This window comes from Phoxinus phoxinus (assembly GCF_949152265.1).
Source record: "Phoxinus phoxinus genome assembly, chromosome: 6".
NCBI classification, from domain to species: domain Eukaryota; kingdom Metazoa; phylum Chordata; class Actinopteri; order Cypriniformes; family Leuciscidae; genus Phoxinus; species Phoxinus phoxinus.
In genome coordinates, this window is record NC_136881.1 from 44,242,466 (window position 1) to 44,263,252 (window position 20,787).

Below are 20,787 nucleotides of genomic sequence, written 5' to 3' on the forward strand. Positions count from 1 at the left end.
GTCTCCCTTTGGCTGTCATTACCCTCCCCTCACTCCCACAGTCTCACTTATTTCTTTCTGTATCAAATAATATTACCATAAACAAAAAGTTTGAGTTTCTTTTTCAATCAATGTATTATGTGTAACTTAAAAATAAGCAGATTAAACAGATATGTTTGAGGGCAAGACATGAAAACGATGAAATATAATATAGTATTAGTAAAAGAGTGCAGTATAGGGTTGGGTGAATCAGATAAATAACATATTTTGTAAAAAAAACATTTGGTTAAATAAAATCGAGTGATACATAGGGCTATATTGCCCTCTCGACAGTCAAAGCGGGTTACGTTATTGCCCGTCGTGCACAGGAACCCGAAAGGCAACGGGGGTGGCGGCTTTATATACAGTCATGGCCAAAATTGTTGGCACCCCTGGTAAATATGATCAAAACTGGCTGTAAAAAATAAATCTGCATTGTTTATCCTTTTGATCTTTCATTCAAAAAATTGCCAAAATTCTAACCTTTCATTGAAGCAAGAGAATTGAAAGTGGGGCTAAATCACATTATGAAATAAATGTTTTTCTCCAAAACACGTTGGCCACAATTATTGGCACCCTTTTATTAAATACTTTTTGCAACCTCATTTTGCCAAGATAACAGCTCTGAGTTTTCTCCTATAATGCCTGATGAGTTTGGAGAACACCTGACAAGAGATCAGAGACCATTCCTCCACACAGAATCTCTCCAGATCCTGCAGATTCCCAGATCCATGTTGGTGCTTCTTCTCTTCAGTTCAGCCCACTCATTTTCTATAGGGTTCAGGCCAAGGACTGGGATGGCCATTGCAGATCTTGGTTTTGTGCTCAGTGACCCATTTTTGTTTTGATTTTGATATTTGTTTTTGGATCACTGTCCTGTTGGAAGATCCAAACATGGCCCGTTATAAGATTTCTAGCCCCGGCTGTTAGGTTTCGATTTTTTATCTGTTGGTATTTGATCCAATCCATGATGCCATGTATCTGAACAAGATGTCCAGGACCTCTGGCAGAAAATTAGGCCCACAGCAGTAAAGATACAGCAGAGTATTTCATTTTACACATGGGGTACTTTTTTATCCCTGTGTGCACCAAACCCATCTTAAGTGTTTGCTGCCAAAAAAGCTATTTTTTTGTTTCCTCTGTACATAGAACGTTTGAAAAGTACCTGACACTACTGGCACTTCAAACGGGATGGGTTCTATGGTCAGATGAAACAAAAAAATAGCTTTTTTGGCAGCAAACACTTAAGATGGGTTTGGTGCACACAGGGATAAAAAAGTACCCCATGTGTAAAATGAAATACTCTGCTGTATCTTTACTGCTGTGGGCCTAATTTTCTGCCAGAGGTCCTGGACATCTTGTTCAGATACATGGCATCATGGATTGGATCAAATACCAACAGATAAAAAATCGAAACCTAACAGCCGGGGCTAGAAATCTTATAACGGGCCATGTTTGGATCTTCCAACAGGACAGTGATCCAAAAACAAATATCAAAATCAAAACAAAAATGGGTCACTGAGCACAAAACCAAGATCTGCAATGGCCATCCCAGTCCTTGGCCTGAACCCTATAGAAAATGAGTGGGCTGAACTGAAGAGAAGAAGCACCAACATGGATCTGGGAATCTGCAGGATCTGGAGAGATTCTGTATGAAGGAATGGTCTCTGATCTCTTGTCAGGTGTTCTCCAAACTCATCAGGCATTATAGGAGAAAACTCAGAGCTGTTATCTTGGCAAAAGGAGGTTGCAAAAAGTATTTAATAAAAGGGTGCCAATAATTGTGGCCGACGTGTTTTGGAGAAAAACATTTATTTCATAATGTGATTTAGCCCCACTTTCAATTCTCTTGCTTCAATGAAAGGTTAGAATTTTGACAATTTTTTGAATGAAAGATCAAAAGGATAAACAATGCAGATTTATTTTTTACAGCCAGTTTTGATCATATTTACCAGGGGTGCCAACAATTTTGGCCATGACTGTATATATATATATATACATATATATATATATATATATTTAGGGCCCAAGCCTTGAAAAGGCGAAGGCCCTATTGTTTTTCTTAGGATTATTATTTATTCTTCTTCTTCTTCTTCTTCTTTATTATTATGCCAGTAACTGAAAAAGTTAGTAGCGCAAGTGCCACCAGTGGAAAAGGTTAGTGTAGTTCCCTGATACGAGCAGAAAGTTGCTTTGTCTTCGACTGGTAAATAAAGAGATACCTTGTTGATGACTCTGACAGTGTTTATATTGCAATAAATAATAACCTAATGAAAGTACACTGTTCAAAAATGTGTTGGTTAGTCAGAATTTTTTTTCAGTAAGGATGCATTAAAGTTATCAAAGGTGACATTAAAACATGTGTAATGTTACAAAATATTTCGTTTTTAAATAAATGCTGTTCTTTTTGATTTTTTTATTAATCAAAGAATCATGAAAAAATTTATTATAGTTTCCAAAATATTATGCAGCAAACTTTTTTCATATTTCTGAAGGGTCATGTGACACTGAAGTAATGATTTTGAAAATTCAGCTTTGACATCACAGGAATAAATTACATTTTGAAATATATTCAAATAATATTTTAAATTGTAATACTATTTCACAATATTACTTAAGTTTTACTGTATTTTTTATTAAAACAAAAACAGCTTTGGTTAGCTGTGAGCTCTTTATAAAAAAATTGTTGTTCCTTTGTGCTTTTTTTGTTCCTTTGTGCACTGGCTAAGGAGCATGAGTCAAACTGAAAAAATAAAGCCAACGTTTTTCTGAGGTAATGTGTTATGTAATCTTGTTAAAATGGATTTCATAAAATTGGTATCGAAAAAAGTATCGTTAGGAACCGGTATCGAAACTGAGGTATCGGAATTGGCACCGGATCGAAAGATTTTGAACAATACCCAGACCCAGCCCTATGCGCGTGCGACATGTTGTGATAACAATTTTCAGCGTCTCAGAGCGGCTCGGTTCGTTAAGCAGTTCGCTGCGCATTGTCATCAAGAAGAAACACGTTTACTCCAATCACTGCTCTGAATTGGGCATGAAATCACATGAATTCTAGGTCATGGGCCTACTGTCAAATAAAATTATTAGTCTATTATTTTTTTATATTCTGATTTTTTGTCATATCAAACCTTTGGCTAAGATTAGGCTTACTTAATCTTTTTCCATTTCTTTATATTTGTTCTGCCATATCTGGGTAAATCAGTTGAGGCAGCAGACAAAAACTACTTAGTATTCTTCACATTATTTCAACAGCCATTAGGCTGTTCATTCTCAAAAAAATGTATAATGTACCAAACGTTTGTATTGCAATTAAACTTATGTCATTCATACTATGACAAGGAAAAAAAACTGCTCTAAAGAGAACTAACGCCTAACATTCATGCTTTAAGATTATTTGGGTGGGTCTTGAGATAGATTATTCTTGTCTAGGAGGGTCCTGGAATGGAAAAGTTTGGGAACCCCTGGCCTAGGCTACAGTTCAAATTAAAATTTTGGTGTTCAACTTTGCCTTTTAAAAATACAACAACCGTTTTCGTTTTGTAATTACGGGTTAAAAATATTTTTGTTCTCTCTGTTTTGTCATTTTATAAACTATAGATTTCAACCATATTATTCCTTCTTGAGTCTTTTTAACTAAAAACTGACTACCGAGCCAGTAGAGGCGGCAACTATTAACGATCAGTCCCACCCACTTTGAAGCGGTACTAACTGCAGTGGAAAAGCAACCGAGCTAAAGCGAACCGAACCGTGCCGTACCGAGTCGAGTCGTACCACGCAGTGGAAAAGCGAAGCGAGCCGAACCGTTCCGCGCCGAGTCGAACCGTACCGAGCCGAACCATGCAGTGGAAAAGCGCCATTCGATACCATCGAGGGGAATCGACTCCTTTGAAAGATTCAGACGAACAGTTCATGAATTCGCCTCTATGGCCCTGTCCCAAATGGCACACTCCGGACTTGTGGACTTCCTCAGAGTCCACACTTTGGTGACGTCATGTAGTGCAGACCTATAGGGCCCTTGGCGCGAGTCCACGAGGGCGCATTGAGAGGTATTTTTGGGACAGACTCGATCGTCACGCCGGAAATAGGAAGACGGTCCGGTTGTTGTTTAAATATTATATTTCTACATTTACATATGACTCAGTAAAGCCCTGACATTCGGTTCTATTTATTTAATGAATCATAATGCGATCGTAGCCTATTATTCAGTCAGTGCACTATTTATGTTTATATTAAATATAAATATATATTTATGTTTGAGACATCAACCACTGGTTGATGACCATATGTTTGTATAAACTGTAGGTAACAACTGGTAAAATGTACACATAGGTCATAAAAACCATAATGATATTTACACTTAAATATTTTCTTCTCATGTTAACGTGAGCGAAAGCTCCTCCCATTCGTTGTCTGATTGGCCTTTCGCAAATTCGCAAGGATTCCTGGGTAGTTAAAGTGCGTGAAGCCTGCATCCATGCGGGCTTCGCGGAAGACCGCTTCAAGGGTACAAAGGGGGCGCTGCTGAGCACACTTCAGAGCGTTAAAATGATGAATGGGACGGTCTACGGACTCGTAGACTCAGCGAGCACGCGCAATTTAAGTCCACGAGACCGAAAGTCCACATGAAGTGCGTCATTTGGGACAGGACCTATCTCTCCGACTGGAAGTCCAATTCATTTCCGCAAACAGATTCTTTCGCACGGTTCGTTTAGAACGTATTTCTATTTTCTAACAAAAGTCAGCATTGTACGCTCGGATTCAAAGTGTCAGAAGCGAATTCAGTCCATCAACGGTGCTCATAATAACCGTAAAAATGATCTATCCCAAAATGACGCCGATCGTCAGTCAGGCTGTTTATTTTTTACAATACATTACAATCACTCCAAAATAGATGATACCTGCATCACGAGCTGCACTGTATTTGCGTGCCTGCTGTATTTAGCCTTACGCTCGGCAGCCCCTGAAGGATGCGTTCGTTTCGGCGCCGTCAGATCAATTTGCAGAAAAGTTGGATTTATTTATTCATCATATGCGATCTCTTCTTTCATACATTCAGAGGGTGGGAGTGACTCGCATTTAAACAGTGATATTAACTGGTTTTAAGTTAAAACTTTTAACTACAGGTGGATGACAATTGTTATATCCAATGGACAAACAGCCTAGTCAAGCATATCGATAGGGATGTTTTGGAAGCCCCGCCTCCCCTAGGCAACTGCCTACTCCGCCTAGGTAGCGCCGGCCCTAAGACCATCTTGAAATTAAAGCACTGTGTAGGCCTATATAATGTGTATCTTTGTTTAATTGTTTATCTTTGTTTTATATATATATATAGATAAATAAATAAATATATATATAAACAATAAAGAACCGATAAAAATCGATGAGCAGTATCGGTTAGTAGTAATACTGTTAAAGCCCTACTCCCCGACATGGAGCCGCATCAGGCACCAGTCTCCCCAGTCCCTGTCCTTCGCCGGAGACGGCATCCGACTCAGGGGCGGAGGTAGAGACTCAAATTAGTTAGTTTGCCAGCTCAGTGAAGCACTTTAAAAAAAACTTTTTTTAAGATTTTTATTTTTATATACAGTATAATTGTGCTTCAAATTTTTTAAAAAGTATTTATCTACACCTTATTCTTGTTTAAAATCATGTACATAATATATATGAATGTATATAGAGCGTGATATAAAAGTGATCTTGAAATTGTGGTGTTAAAGGTAAAAAAAGTTAGGTGCACCAGAGCAACCAAGGCAAAAAGTTAGTCTGTAATCCTATCTACAATTGTGTAACATTAGCTTATTTATTTGTATAATGGATCAAATCAACAAAAACATTAAACTGATCATAAACATTAAACGCCAACACTGATCTTGCATACCCCTCAGCATACGTGCAGTTGCCCCCGGAGCAATGGCAAGGGAAAACGAATGTCCAGCAAATATTGAACCTAAAACTAACTTTACCCAGGTCTGCAAGCGAAACCGAGTCAACAAACGAGTTAAAGATACACGGATCTAAAGACGCACTTTAATATAATAGAACACATAAAACCAGAAGCGAATAACTGACCGTAAACTGCAGAGTCTCCGAAATGGCGTCTTCTCATCCACGAACTTTAACTTGTTTTCGACAATCTGTTTCCTGGAGGAGACAGTCGTAATACCTGTTCTACCTGCTCCTGCAGCTCACCTGATCCGGTTACATAACCCCGGATTGAAGAGATTCTACCAGTGATAGCATTCTGAATTAATTTATCTTTCGCGTCTGAAATAGTGCAGAAGAATACAGGAATATATGTAAGTGTGAGAAATAACGTTACAGAAATAAGCTCGAACTTCACTTACCATACTGCATTAGCCGGAGCTGTTACCAGAGCTAATGAGGACAAATGTGTTGACTGGACGGACTTCATCATAACTCACCGTTCAAATTAAATTATTTACTATAATGATGTTACACATACCTAAAAGATATGATATTACTCGCTGTTACTATAGTAAAAAAAAAAGACTACTGTTTAAAAATAATTTGTCGCGAAGCAAAAGTTCCCTCAGAAAAGCTCCTGTCAGACTCGCGCGCTGCGTGATTGACGGTTACGGAGAATCTTGTGTCTCTCGCGCACATTTAAAATCACTCTTTCATTCAAAAAATCTTAACGATAATATTAGTATTTTTAGGGCCTGGTTGTGTTATTGGTAACAGCATTTTAAAGCAACACGAAATAACTTTTCCTCTTCGGTCGCCCTACAGGTTGGAAGCGGAATTGTCCAGTACCGCTGTCATAAATAATTTCAAGTACGCCTGCCTGCAGATCGGGGCGGGGGTGCACCTGGGGCGCACATAACGCTTCTCATTGGTTAGTGGCAAAGTAACGTCGACGCGGTTGAAAACAATGCTTATGACTATGGTAGTATAAAACAAAACTTTTAATCCGTTAATTACTTATAATTGTAGTAATATAGTATTATAAACATTGGTATTTTTTGGAAAACGTTTCATTATGTACATTTCCAAGCAATAATCCAGTTACTTCTTTTGGCTTGTCACATTGCAATGTCAACGAACTTAGTTTCAAGTTATTTTTTATAAATTTTAATGTTAAGTCTAAAGTCTCAAGATGTTATTACAATCAATAAATTATGGATTTACTTGATAATGAAAAGGCTTATGGTTAAAATACCAGCATGTATATGAATAACAATAATCATCCAAATTATAACAAAGGCTGGAAATATCTCACTTTGCATGCAATGAGTCTATAATATATTAGTTTTAAGTTGAATTACTGAAATAAATTAACTTTTGCACGATATTCTAATTTCACATGTATGTAGATTCCATGAAAGTATGATTACGACATCAGAAACGAAGAAAAACTAAATGATGACTATTGTAACGCTTGACGTAAAGCAAGCCAAATTTGTAGTTTTCTTATGTCTAGACTTAATATTTTTTAAAACATGCATAAGATGTACATATTAAATGTCATTCCAGTAAGACATTTATTTGCATGTTAATTAACTGATAATATATTGACTAGTGATCTAATACAATTTACACAAATGTAAAGTGAAACCAAATAATAATAAAGAGTCGGTGATCACATTTACCACCATAAACTTTAATTTAATCCTTCAAATCTGAGAAAAGTTAAGAAATCCCTGAATACTGCACCAGAATCCATACTTTAGTGATTATGAAAAAATAGACAATTCCAGCAAAACCAACAGAAATACTTTTTTCTGAACAGTGTTTCTCTTTAAACCCTCATAAAGTCCAAATGTGCTGCTGAGAATCAGAGCAACATCTTCATTGATCGCTCACGTCTGTAATGACATCATTATTGATCACCAGAACATAAAATATGAGCTGGACGTGTTCTTGAGCGGTTCGTGAGATTCTGCCATGATCTCGGTCCGTCACTCATCAGGACGCCTCGCACTTCCCTTCCTGTCTTCCTGACACTTCCTGCTGCAGTCTATGAAGCTCCGCCCCCAGCAGGGACGCAGACTCCGCCCCTCTGCCTGACTCCTCCCAGGGGGCGTGGCTAGTGTGCTGCAGAACGAATCGCAGTAGGTTGGGAACCGTCATGGGCGTGTTTTCTGGAAACTTGACACTCATCTGCTTCCTGCGGGAGACAGTAACGACAGTAACGTGTGCGAGAATATTTACACCGTACGGAAAAGAGTTTTACGCTTTATGATGGTGTTTTTGAACCTGTGTCGGGGGAAGAGCAGCACGGAGGGCAGATGATCCACCATAAACTCCCAGGGCAGATCATTACGGCCAACATCCACTCTGAAAACAAGAACATTTACAAACGCACATGATTATTACTGCAGGGCAACAGCAAGCGCTGAATATACGGTAATGTGAAGCTAATGTGAAGTGTTTGCAGGAGCAGTTCCACACCTGGCCACCATGATGGCGCCGTTTCCCTGGAACAGACGGGCCAGTTGAAGAAACACGTGATTGAGAAGCGAGCAGAAGCCGCACCAGGCCGAATAATACAACAGCAGCACGTCCTGATGAGACAGAGAGAAGATCACAGGGTCTGTTGTGTGGACGCTAATATAGTCATCGTTCTTGGTGTGGACGCTAATATAGCCATCGTTCTTGGTGTGGACGCTAATATAGTCATCGTTCTTGGTGTGGACGCTAATATAGCCATCGTTCTTGGTGTGGACGCTAATATAGCCATCGTTCTTGGTGTGGACGCTAATATAGTCATCGTTCTTGGTGTGGACGCTAATATAGCCATCGCTCTTGGTGTGGACGCTAATATAGCCATCGTTCTTGGTGTGGACGCTAATATAGTCATCGTTCTTGGTGTGGACGCTAATATAGCCATCGTTCTTGGTGTGAACGCTAATATAGCCATCGTTCTTGGTGTGGACGCTAATATAGTCATCGTTCTTGGTGTGGACGCTAATATAGTCATCGTTCTTGGTGTGGACGCTAATATAGCCATCGTTCTTGGTGTGGACGCTAATATAGTCATCGTTCTTGGTGTGGACGCTAATATAGCCATCGCTCTTGGTGTGGACGCTAATATAGTCATCGTTCTTGGTGTGAACGCTAATATAGTCATCGTTCTTGGTGTGAACGCTAATATAGTCATCGTTCTTGGTGTGAACGCTAATATAATAGTCATCGTTCTTGGTGTGGACGCTAATATAGTCATCGTTCTTGGTGTGGACGCTAATATAGCCATCGTTCTTGGTGTGGACGCTAATATAGCCATCGTTCTTGGTGTGAACGCTAATATAGTCATCGTTCTTGGTGTGAACGCTAATATAGTCATCGTTCTTGGTGTGAACGCTAATATAGCCATCGTTCTATGTGTGAACGCTAATATAGCCATCGTTCTTGGTGTGGACGCTAATATAGTCATCGTTCTTGGTGTGAACGCTAATATAGCCATCGCTCTTGGTGTGGACGCTAATATAGTCATCGTTCTTGGTGTGAACGCTAATATAGTCATCGTTCTTGGTGTGAACGCTAATATAGTCATCGTTCTTGGTGTGGACGCTAATATAGTCATCGTTCTTGGTGTGAACGCTAATATAGCCATCGCTCTTGGTGTGGACGCTAATATAGTCATCGTTCTTGGTGTGAACGCTAATATAGTCATCGTTCTTGGTGTGAACGCTAATATAGTCATCGTTCTTGGTGTGGACGCTAATATAGCCATCGTTCTTGGTGTGGACGCTAATATAGTCATCGTTCTTGGTGTGGACGCTAATATAGCCATCGTTCTTGGTGTGAACGCTAATATAGTCATCGTTCTTGGTGTGGACGCTAATATAGCCATCGTTCTTGGTGTGGACGCTAATATAGCCATCGTTCTTGGTGTGGACGCTAATATAGTCATCGTTCTTGGTGTGAACGCTAATATAGTCATCGTTCTTGGTGTGAACGCTAATATAGTCATCGTTCTTGGTGTGGACGCTAATATAATAGTCATCGTTCTTGGTGTGGACGCTAATATAGTCATCGTTCTTGGTGTGGACGCTAATATAGCCATCGTTCTTGGTGTGGACGCTAATATAGCCATCGTTCTTGGTGTGGACGCTAATATAGTCATCGTTCTTGGTGTGAACACTAATATAGTCATCGTTCTTGGTGTGAACACTAATATAGTCATCGTTCTTGGTGTGGACGCTAATATAGTCATCGTTCTTGGTGTGGACGCTAATATAGTCATCGTTCTTGGTGTGAACGCTAATATAGTCATCGTTCTTGGTGTGGACGCTAATATAGCCATCGTTCTTGGTGTGGACGCTAATATAGTCATCGTTCTTGGTGTGAACGCTAATATAGTCATCGTTCTTGGTGTGAACGCTAATATAGTCATCGTTCTTGGTGTGGACGCTAATATAGTCATCGTTCTTGGTGTGGACGCTAATATAGTCATCGTTCTTGGTGTGAACGCTAATATAGTCATCGTTCTTGGTGTGGACGCTAATATAGCCATCGTTCTTGGTGTGGACGCTAATATAGTCATCGTTCTTGGTGTGGACGCTAATATAGCCATCGTTCTTGGTGTGGACGCTAATATAGCCATCGTTCTTGGCGTGGACGCTAATATAGTCATCGTTCTTGGTGTGACGCTAATAATAGTCATCGTTCTTGGTGTGGACGCTAATATAGCCATCGTTCTTGGTGTGGACGCTAATATAGTCATCGTTCTTGGCTGTGGACGCTAATATAGTCATCGTTCTTGGCTGTGAACGCTAATATAGTCATCGTTCTTGGCGTGAACGCTAATATAGTCATCGTTCTTGGCGTGAACGCTAATATAGTCATCGTTCTTGGCGTGGACGCTAATATAGTCATCGTTCTTGGCGTGACGCTAATATAGTCATCGTTCTTGGCGTGAACGCTAATATAGTCATCGTTCTTGGCGTGAACGCTAATATAGTCATCGTTCTTGGTGTGGACGCTAATATAGTCATCGTTCTTGGCGTGACGCTAATATAGTCATCGTTCTTGGCGTGAACGCTAATATAGTCATCGTTCTTGGCGTGAACGCTAATATAGTCATCGTTCTTGGCGTGAACGCTAATATAGTCATCGTTCTTGGCGTGGACGCTAATATAGTCATCGTTCTTGGTGTGAACGCTAATATAGTCATCGTTCTTGGTGTGGACGCTAATATAGCCATCGTTCTTGGTGTGGACGCTAATATAGCCATCGTTCTTGGTGTGGACGCTAATATAGTCATCGTTCTTGGTGTGGACGCTAATATAGTCATCGTTCTTGGCGTGAACGCTAATATAGTCATCGTTCTTGGTGTGAACGCTAATATATAGTAATTAGTCATCGTTCTTGGTGTGAACGCTAATATAGTCATCGTTCTTGGTGTGGACGCTAATATAGTCATCGTTCTTGGTGTGGACGCTAATATAGTCATCGTTCTTGGTGTGAACACTAATATCGTCATCGTTCTTGGTGTGAACGCTAATATAGTCATCGTTCTTGGTGTGGACGCTAATATAGTCATCGTTCTTGGTGTGGACGCTAATATAGTCATCGTTCTTGGTGTGGACGCTAATATAGTCATCGTTCTTGGTGTGGACGCTAATATAGCCATCGTTCTATGTGTGAACGCTAATATAGTCATCGTTCTTGGTGTGAACGCTAATATAGTCATCGTTCTTGGTGTGAACGCTAATATAGTCATCGTTCTTGGTGTGAACGCTAATATAGCCATCGTTCTTGGTGTGGACGCTAATATAGTCATCGTTCTTGGTGTGGACGCTAATATAGTCATCGTTCTTGGTGTGAATGCTAATATAGTCATCGTTCTTGGTGTGGACGCTAATATAGTCATCGTTCTTGGTGTGGACGCTAATATAGTCATCGTTCTTGGTGTGGACGCTAATATAGTCATCGTTCTTGGTGTGGACGCTACTATAGCCATCGTTCTTGGTGTGGACGCTAATATAGCCATCGTTCTATGTGTGAACGCTAATATAGCCATCGTTCTTGGTGTGGACGCTAATATAGTCATCGTTCTTGGTGTGGACGCTAATATAGTCATCGTTCTTGGTGTGAACGCTAATATAGTCATCGTTCTTGGTGTGAACGCTAATATAGTCATCGTTCTTGGTGTGAACGCTAATATAGTCATCGTTCTATGTGTGAACGCTAATATAGTCATCGCTCTTGGTGTGAACGCTAATATAGTCATCGTTCTTGGTGTGGACGCTAATATAGTCATCGTTCTTGGTGTGAACGCTAATATAGTCATCGTTCTTGGTGTGGACGCTAATATAGCCATCGTTCTATGTGTGAACGCTAATATAGTCATCGTTCTTGGTGTGGACGCTAATATAGCCATCGTTCTATGTGTGAACGCTAATATAGTCATCGTTCTTGGTGTGAACGCTAATATAGTCATCGTTCTTGGTGTGGACGCTAATATAGCCATCGTTCTATGTGTGAACGCTAATATAGTCATCGTTCTTGGTGTGAACGCTAATATAGCCATCGTTCTTGGTGTGAACGCTAATATAGCCATCGTTCTATGTGTGAACGCTAATATAGCCATCGTTCTATGTGTGAACGCTAATATAGTCATCGTTCTTGGTGTGGACACTAATATAGTCATCGTTCTTGGTGTGAACGCTAATATAGTCATCGTTCTATGTGTGAACGCTAATATAGCCATCGTTCTATGTGTGAACGCTAATATAGTCATCGTTCTTGGTGTGAACGCTAATATAGTCATCGTTCTATGTGTGAACGCTAATATAGCCATCGTTCTTGGTGTGAACGCTAATATAGTCATCGTTCTATGTGTGAACGCTAATATAGCCATCGTTCTATGTGTGAACGCTAATATAGTCATCGTTCTTGGTGTGAACGCTAATATAGTCATCGTTCTATGTGTGAACGCTAATATAGTCATCGTTCTTGGTGTGAACGCTAATATAGCCATCGTTCTATGTGTGAACGCTAATATAGCCATCGTTCTATGTGTGAACGCTAATATAGTCATCGTTCTATGTGTGACGCTAATATAGTCATCGTTCTATGTGTGAACGCTAATATAGCCATCGTTCTTGGTGTGAACGCTAATATAGCCATCGTTCTATGTGTGAACGCTAATATAGTCATCGTTCTTGGTGTGAACGCTAATATAGTCATCGTTCTATGTGTGAACGCTAATATAGTCATCGTTCTTGGTGTGAACGCTAATATAGCCATCGTTCTATGTGTGAACGCTAATATAGTCATCGTTCTTGGTGTGAACGCTAATATAGCCATCGTTCTATGTGTGAACGCTAATATAGTCATCGTTCTTGGTGTGAACGCTAATATAGTCATCGTTCTATGTGTGAACGCTAATATAGCCATCGTTCTTGGTGTGAACGCTAATATAGTCATCGTTCTATGTGTGAACGCTAATATAGCCATCGTTCTATGTGTGAACGCTAATATAGTCATCGTTCTTGGTGTGAACGCTAATATAGTCATCGTTCTATGTGTGAACGCTAATATAGTCATCGTTCTTGGTGTGAACGCTAATATAGCCATCGTTCTATGTGTGAACGTTTAATATAGCCATCGTTCTATGTGTGAACGCTAATATAGCCATCGTTCTTGGTGTGGACGCTAATATAGTCATCGTTCTTGGTGTGAACGCTAATATAGTCATCGTTCTATGTGTGAACGCTAATATAGCCATCGTTCTTGGTGTGAACGCTAATATAGCCATCGTTCTTGGTGTGAACGCTAATATAGTCATCGTTCTTGGTGTGAACGCTAATATAGTCATCGTTCTATGTGTGAACGCTAATATAGCCATCGTTCTATGTGTGAACGCTAATATAGTCATCGTTCTTGGTGTGAACGCTAATATAGCCATCGTTCTATGTGTGAACGCTAATATAGTCATCGTTCTTGGTGTGAACGCTAATATAGCCATCGTTCTTGGTGTGAACGCTAATATAGTCATCGCTCTTGGTGTGGACGCTAATATAGCCATCGTTCTTGGTGTGAACGCTAATATAGTCATCGTTCTATGTGTGAACGCTAATATAGTCATCGTTCTTGGTGTGAACGCTAATATAGTCATCGTTCTTGGTGTGAACGCTAATATAGTCATCGTTCTATGTGTGAACGCTAATATAGTCATCGCTCTTGGTGTGAACGCTAATATAGTCATCGTTCTTGGTGTGAACGCTAATATAGCCATCGTTCTATGTGTGAACGCTAATATAGTCATCGTTCTTGGTGTGGACGCTAATATAGTCATCGTTCTTGGTGTGAACGCTAATATAGCCATCGTTCTATGTGTGAACGCTAATATAGTCATCGTTCTTGGTGTGGACGCTAATATAGTCATCGTTCTTGGTGTGAACGCTAATATAGTCATCGTTCTATGTGTGAACGCTAATATAGCCATCGTTCTTGGTGTGAACGCTAATATAGCCATCGTTCTTGGTGTGAACGCTAATATAGTCATCGTTCTTGGTGTGAACGCTAATATAGTCATCGTTCTATGTGTGAACGCTAATATAGCCATCGTTCTATGTGTGAACGCTAATATAGTCATCGTTCTTGGTGTGAACGCTAATATAGCCATCGTTCTATGTGTGAACGCTAATATAGTCATCGTTCTTGGTGTGAACGCTAATATAGCCATCGTTCTTGGTGTGAACGCTAATATAGTCATCGCTCTTGGTGTGGACGCTAATATAGCCATCGTTCTTGGTGTGAACGCTAATATAGTCATCGTTCTATGTGTGAACGCTAATATAGTCATCGTTCTTGGTGTGAACGCTAATATAGTCATCGTTCTTGGTGTGAACGCTAATATAGTCATCGTTCTATGTGTGAACGCTAATATAGTCATCGCTCTTGGTGTGAACGCTAATATAGTCATCGTTCTTGGTGTGGACGCTAATATAGTCATCGTTCTTGGTGTGGACGCTAATATAGTCATCGTTCTTGGTGTGAACGCTAATATAGCCATCGTTCTATGTGTGAACGCTAATATAGCCATCGTTCTATGTGTGAACGCTAATATAGTCATCGTTCTTGGTGTGGACGCTAATATAGTCATCGTTCTTGGTGTGAACGCTAATATAGTCATCGTTCTATGTGTGAACGCTAATATAGCCATCGTTCTATGTGTGAACGCTAATATAGTCATCGTTCTTGGTGTGAACGCTAATATAGTCATCGTTCTTGGTGTGAACGCTAATATAGTCATCGTTCTATGTGTGAACGCTAATATAGCCATCGTTCTATGTGTGAACGCTAATATAGTCATCGTTCTTGGTGTGGACGCTAATATAGCCATCGTTCTATGTGTGAACGCTAATATAGTCATCGTTCTTGGTGTGAACGCTAATATAGCCATCGTTCTTGGTGTGAACGCTAATATAGTCATCGCTCTTGGTGTGGACGCTAATATAGCCATCGTTCTTGGTGTGGACGCTAATATAGTCATCGTTCTTGGTGTGGACGCTAATATAGTCATCGTTCTTGGTGTGAACGCTAATATAGTCATCGCTCTTGGTGTGGACGCTAATATAGCCATCGTTCTTGGTGTGGACGCTAATATAGTCATCGTTCTTGGTGTGGACGCTAATATAGCCATCGTTCTATGTGTGAACGCTAATATAGCCATCGTTCTATGTGTGAACGCTAATATAGCCATCGTTCTATGTGTGAACGCTAATATAGTCATCGTTCTTGGTGTGGACACTAATATAGTCATCGTTCTTGGTGTGAACGCTAATATAGTCATCGTTCTATGTGTGAACGCTAATATAGCCATCGTTCTATGTGTGAACGCTAATATAGTCATCGTTCTTGGTGTGAACGCTAATATAGTCATCGTTCTATGTGTGAACGCTAATATAGCCATCGTTCTTGGTGTGAACGCTAATATAGTCATCGTTCTTGGTGTGAACGCTAATATAGCCATCGTTCTATGTGTGAACGCTAATATAGTCATCGTTCTATGTGTGAACGCTAATATAGTCATCGTTCTTGGTGTGGACGCTAATATAGTCATCGTTCTTGGTGTGAACGCTAATATAGTCATCGTTCTTGGTGTGAACGCTAATATAGTCATCGTTCTTGGTGTGGACGCTAATATAGCCATCGTTCTATGTGTGAACGCTAATATAGCCATCGTTCTATGTGTGAACGCTAATATAGCCATCGTTCTATGTGTGAACGCTAATATAGTCATCGTTCTTGGTGTGGACACTAATATAGTCATCGTTCTTGGTGTGAACGCTAATATAGTCATCGTTCTATGTGTGAACGCTAATATAGCCATCGTTCTATGTGTGAACGCTAATATAGTCATCGTTCTTGGTGTGAACGCTAATATAGTCATCGTTCTATGTGTGAACGCTAATATAGCCATCGTTCTTGGTGTGAACGCTAATATAGTCATCGTTCTATGTGTGAACGCTAATATAGCCATCGTTCTATGTGTGAACGCTAATATAGTCATCGTTCTTGGTGTGAACGCTAATATAGTCATCGTTCTATGTGTGAACGCTAATATAGTCATCGTTCTTGGTGTGAACGCTAATATAGCCATCGTTCTATGTGTGAACGCTAATATAGCCATCGTTCTATGTGTGAACGCTAATATAGTCATCGTTCTATGTGTGAACGCTAATATAGTCATCGTTCTATGTGTGAACGCTAATATAGCCATCGTTCTTGGTGTGAACGCTAATATAGCCATCGTTCTATGTGTGAACGCTAATATAGTCATCGTTCTTGGTGTGAACGCTAATATAGTCATCGTTCTATGTGTGAACGCTAATATAGTCATCGTTCTTGGTGTGAACGCTAATATAGCCATCGTTCTATGTGTGAACGCTAATATAGTCATCGTTCTTGGTGTGAACGCTAATATAGCCATCGTTCTATGTGTGAACGCTAATATAGTCATCGTTCTTGGTGTGAACGCTAATATAGTCATCGTTCTATGTGTGAACGCTAATATAGCCATCGTTCTTGGTGTGAACGCTAATATAGTCATCGTTCTATGTGTGAACGCTAATATAGCCATCGTTCTATGTGTGAACGCTAATATAGTCATCGTTCTTGGTGTGAATGCTAATATAGTCATCGTTCTATGTGTGAACGCTAATATAGTCATCGTTCTTGGTGTGAACGCTAATATAGCCATCGTTCTATGTGTGAACGCTAATATAGCCATCGTTCTATGTGTGAACGCTAATATAGTCATCGTTCTTGGTGTGGACGCTAATATAGTCATCGTTCTTGGTGTGAACGCTAATATAGTCATCGTTCTATGTGTGAACGCTAATATAGCCATCGTTCTTGGTGTGAACGCTAATATAGCCATCGTTCTTGGTGTGAACGCTAATATAGTCATCGTTCTTGGTGTGAACGCTAATATAGTCATCGTTCTATGTGTGAACGCTAATATAGCCATCGTTCTATGTGTGAACGCTAATATAGTCATCGTTCTTGGTGTGGACGCTAATATAGCCATCGTTCTATGTGTGAACGCTAATATAGTCATCGTTCTTGGTGTGAACGCTAATATAGCCATCGTTCTTGGTGTGAACGCTAATATAGTCATCGCTCTTGGTGTGGACGCTAATATAGCCATCGTTCTTGGTGTGAACGCTAATATAGTCATCGTTCTATGTGTGAACGCTAATATAGTCATCGTTCTTGGTGTGAACGCTAATATAGTCATCGTTCTTGGTGTGAACGCTAATATAGTCATCGTTCTATGTGTGAACGCTAATATAGTCATCGTTCTTGGTGTGGACGCTAATATAGTCATCGTTCTTGGTGTGAACGCTAATATAGCCATCGTTCTATGTGTGAACGCTAATATAGCCATCGTTCTATGTGTGAACGCTAATATAGTCATCGTTCTTGGTGTGGACGCTAATATAGTCATCGTTCTTGGTGTGAACGCTAATATAGTCATCGTTCTATGTGTGAACGCTAATATAGCCATCGTTCTATGTGTGAACGCTAATATAGTCATCGTTCTTGGTGTGAACGCTAATATAGTCATCGTTCTTGGTGTGAACGCTAATATAGTCATCGTTCTATGTGTGAACGCTAATATAGCCATCGTTCTATGTGTGAACGCTAATATAGTCATCGTTCTTGGTGTGGACGCTAATATAGCCATCGTTCTATGTGTGAACGCTAATATAGTCATCGTTCTTGGTGTGAACGCTAATATAGCCATCGTTCTTGGTGTGAACGCTAATATAGTCATCGCTCTTGGTGTGGACGCTAATATAGCCATCGTTCTTGGTGTGGACGCTAATATAGTCATCGTTCTTGGTGTGGACGCTAATATAGTCATCGTTCTTGGTGTGGACGCTAATATAGCCATCGTTCTTGGTGTGGACGCTAATATAGTCATCGTTCTTGGTGTGGACGCTAATATAGTCATCGTTCTTGGTGTGGACGCTAATATAGTCATCGTTCTTGGTGTGGACGCTAATATAGTCATCGTTCTTGGTGTGAACGCTAATATAGTCATCGCTCTTGGTGTGGACGCTAATATAGCCATCGTTCTTGGTGTGGACGCTAATATAGTCATCGTTCTTGGTGTGGACGCTAATATAGTCATCGTTCTTGGTGTGGACGCTAATATAGTCATCGTTCTTGGTGTGGACGCTAATATAGTCATCGTTCTATGTGTGAACGCTAATATAGCCATCGTTCTTGGTGTGAACGCTAATATAGTCATCGTTCTATGTGTGAACGCTAATATAGTCATCGTTCTTGGTGTGAACGCTAATATAGTCATCGTTCTATGTGTGAACGCTAATATAGTCATCGTTCTTGGTGTGGACGCTAATATAGCCATCGTTCTTGGTGTGGACGCTAATATAGCCATCGTTCTTGGTGTGGACGCTAATATAGTCATCGTTCTATGTGTGAACGCTAATATAGTCATCGTTCTTGGTGTGGACGCTAATATAGCCATCGTTCTTGGTGTGGACGCTAATATAGTCATCGTTCTTGGTGTGGACGCTAATATAGTCATCGTTCTTGGTGTGGACGCTAATATAGTCATCGTTCTTGGTGTGGACGCTAATATAGTCATCGTTCTTGGTGTGAACGCTAATATAGTCATCGTTCTTGGTGTGAACAGACCGTTATTCTAAATAAATGATTTACTTCGCTGTATCAGGCTGGTTGTGCGCTATATGTTCCCTGTACTCGAAGTTAATAAACGCATTAGAAAGAAGAGCCGATCTCACCCTCTGGGAGTCCATGACGGTGTCCAGGAAGCTGTCTGAGGTCACTTCCTGTATGAGGGACTGAGTGTGCTGATGTTGTTTGTGTCCCACCAGATGTCTGTGTAAAGGACTGAAGGAGACGCTGAAGTTCTGGATGAAATCTTCTGCTCCACACACAGAGAGAGAACCGCAATTATAACCGGTGCAGTGTGACGTGTGTGTGAGTGAGTGAGTGTGTGTCCTGAGATTCCTCACAAGGAAAATATTAGATATCCAGTGTTTATTATAAAAGTGTTTATTAAACTTTGTGAATAAACATAATAAAATTGTGTTTTTTAATGTAAAAGTGCAGTAAGTTTTGTGTGATGGGAAGGGTTCTCAAACTTTTTAGAGGGGCGTACACCCGGAGGCTTTTAACATCCTTCTGCGTTAAGGTTTAAATAATGTCTAGTCATAGTTTAAATCTATGCACAATCTGTCTGAATTTTAACTGCTGATGTGTGTGTGAGTGTGTGTACCCAGTGAGTCGGTGTGCTTGAGCACGTAGTGCGTCTCGTCTCGGAGGTTGATGATGGTGATGAAGGGCCGGCCGCTGTGATTGGTCGCCCCGAGTCTCTGTGCCAGTGTCCAGTGCAGTGCGGCGTCCAGCATGTAGAAGCGCAGCGTGTTGTTGGTTCGGCACTGAAGGCCAGAGATGGAGCCAGGGATGGAGCCAGGGATGGAGCCAGGGATGGGTCTCGGGACGCTCCTGCAACACACACTGCTCCGGCCGGACGGACTGTACGAGCTCTGGACGCTCCTGCAGGGGGCGCTGGAGAGCTGGACGTGCTCCACACACACACTCAGAGCCCAGCAGTGAGAGACACACAGCTCACACACACTCGCTTCAGCGCCGGACGCCAGCAGGGACTGACAGCAGCGCAGGACAGAAGGACCGTCCTCGGAGCCGCAGGAGTGATAACGCAACGCCACATCGGTCACCTGACACACACAGAACACACCGCTCATGTGATCCTTACACACAAACACTTCACTGGCAAACATCTGCTAGAACAACGACATAAACACTGCAAGCGGACTTCATGAAGGACAAATCAGTGCTTATGAGGCAGCAGATGAAGTTCGAGTCGAGTTCATGTCGTAGTCTTCTTCAGGTTTTAGTTCTATAGGCCGGGTTTGGCTTCATCTCACGCATGTATGTATTCAGAAACCCATAGATCAGTATTTCCCATCCAGGGAACTAGGGGTGGGCGATACACCGGGATAAATCTGTCCACCGGTGGAGATTTTGCACTATCGTCTCTATCGCATTAAGTACACGGACCACAAGCAATGAAGCCGCTGGAAGGCGGATGGAAAGCCAGTAGATCCACGTTTACAGGCGATTATCAACTTCTTGTCATATATATTATTACCATTTTCTAAACTATAGCGAATAAACTGTGATAATGTGAGAAATGCTAAAGGTGTCTGAATACATTTAGGTTTGACTGGAATATTTGCCCATTCTTCCTTACAGAATTGCTCAAGT

The 20,787-nt window shown here is 40.7% G+C and overlaps 3 protein-coding genes across 4 annotated transcripts in view; all 3 read right to left on the reverse strand.

The window, feature by feature from the left end:
* LOC307001093 (NACHT, LRR and PYD domains-containing protein 1 homolog) overlaps positions 1–6,160 on the reverse strand; it is a 119,741-nt gene extending 113,581 nt beyond the window's left edge. The window contains exon 1 of the mRNA XM_079617242.1: positions 6,094–6,160. The gene's annotated coding sequence lies outside the window, so the exon portion shown is untranslated. The remainder of the gene's footprint in view (positions 1–6,093) is intronic.
* Positions 1–20,787, reverse strand: part of mslnb (mesothelin b) — a gene marked incomplete at its 5' end in the record, with an annotated part of 567,774 nt that overhangs the window by 235,423 nt on the left and 311,564 nt on the right. The window lies entirely within an intron of this gene.
* The window catches only part of txndc11 (thioredoxin domain containing 11), a 23,376-nt gene continuing 10,213 nt past the window's right edge, over positions 7,625–20,787 (reverse strand). For both annotated transcript variants that reach the window (XM_079617347.1, XM_079617346.1), the window contains exons 8-12: positions 19,775–20,237; positions 19,278–19,420; positions 8,437–8,549; positions 8,242–8,322; positions 7,625–8,152 (exon numbers count right to left, since the gene is read on the reverse strand). In XM_079617347.1, the coding sequence (XP_079473473.1) occupies positions 7,951–8,152; positions 8,242–8,322; positions 8,437–8,549; positions 19,278–19,420; positions 19,775–20,237 (1,002 nt within the window). In that variant the 3' untranslated portion in view covers positions 7,625–7,950. The remainder of the gene's footprint in view (positions 8,153–8,241; positions 8,323–8,436; positions 8,550–19,277; positions 19,421–19,774; positions 20,238–20,787) is intronic.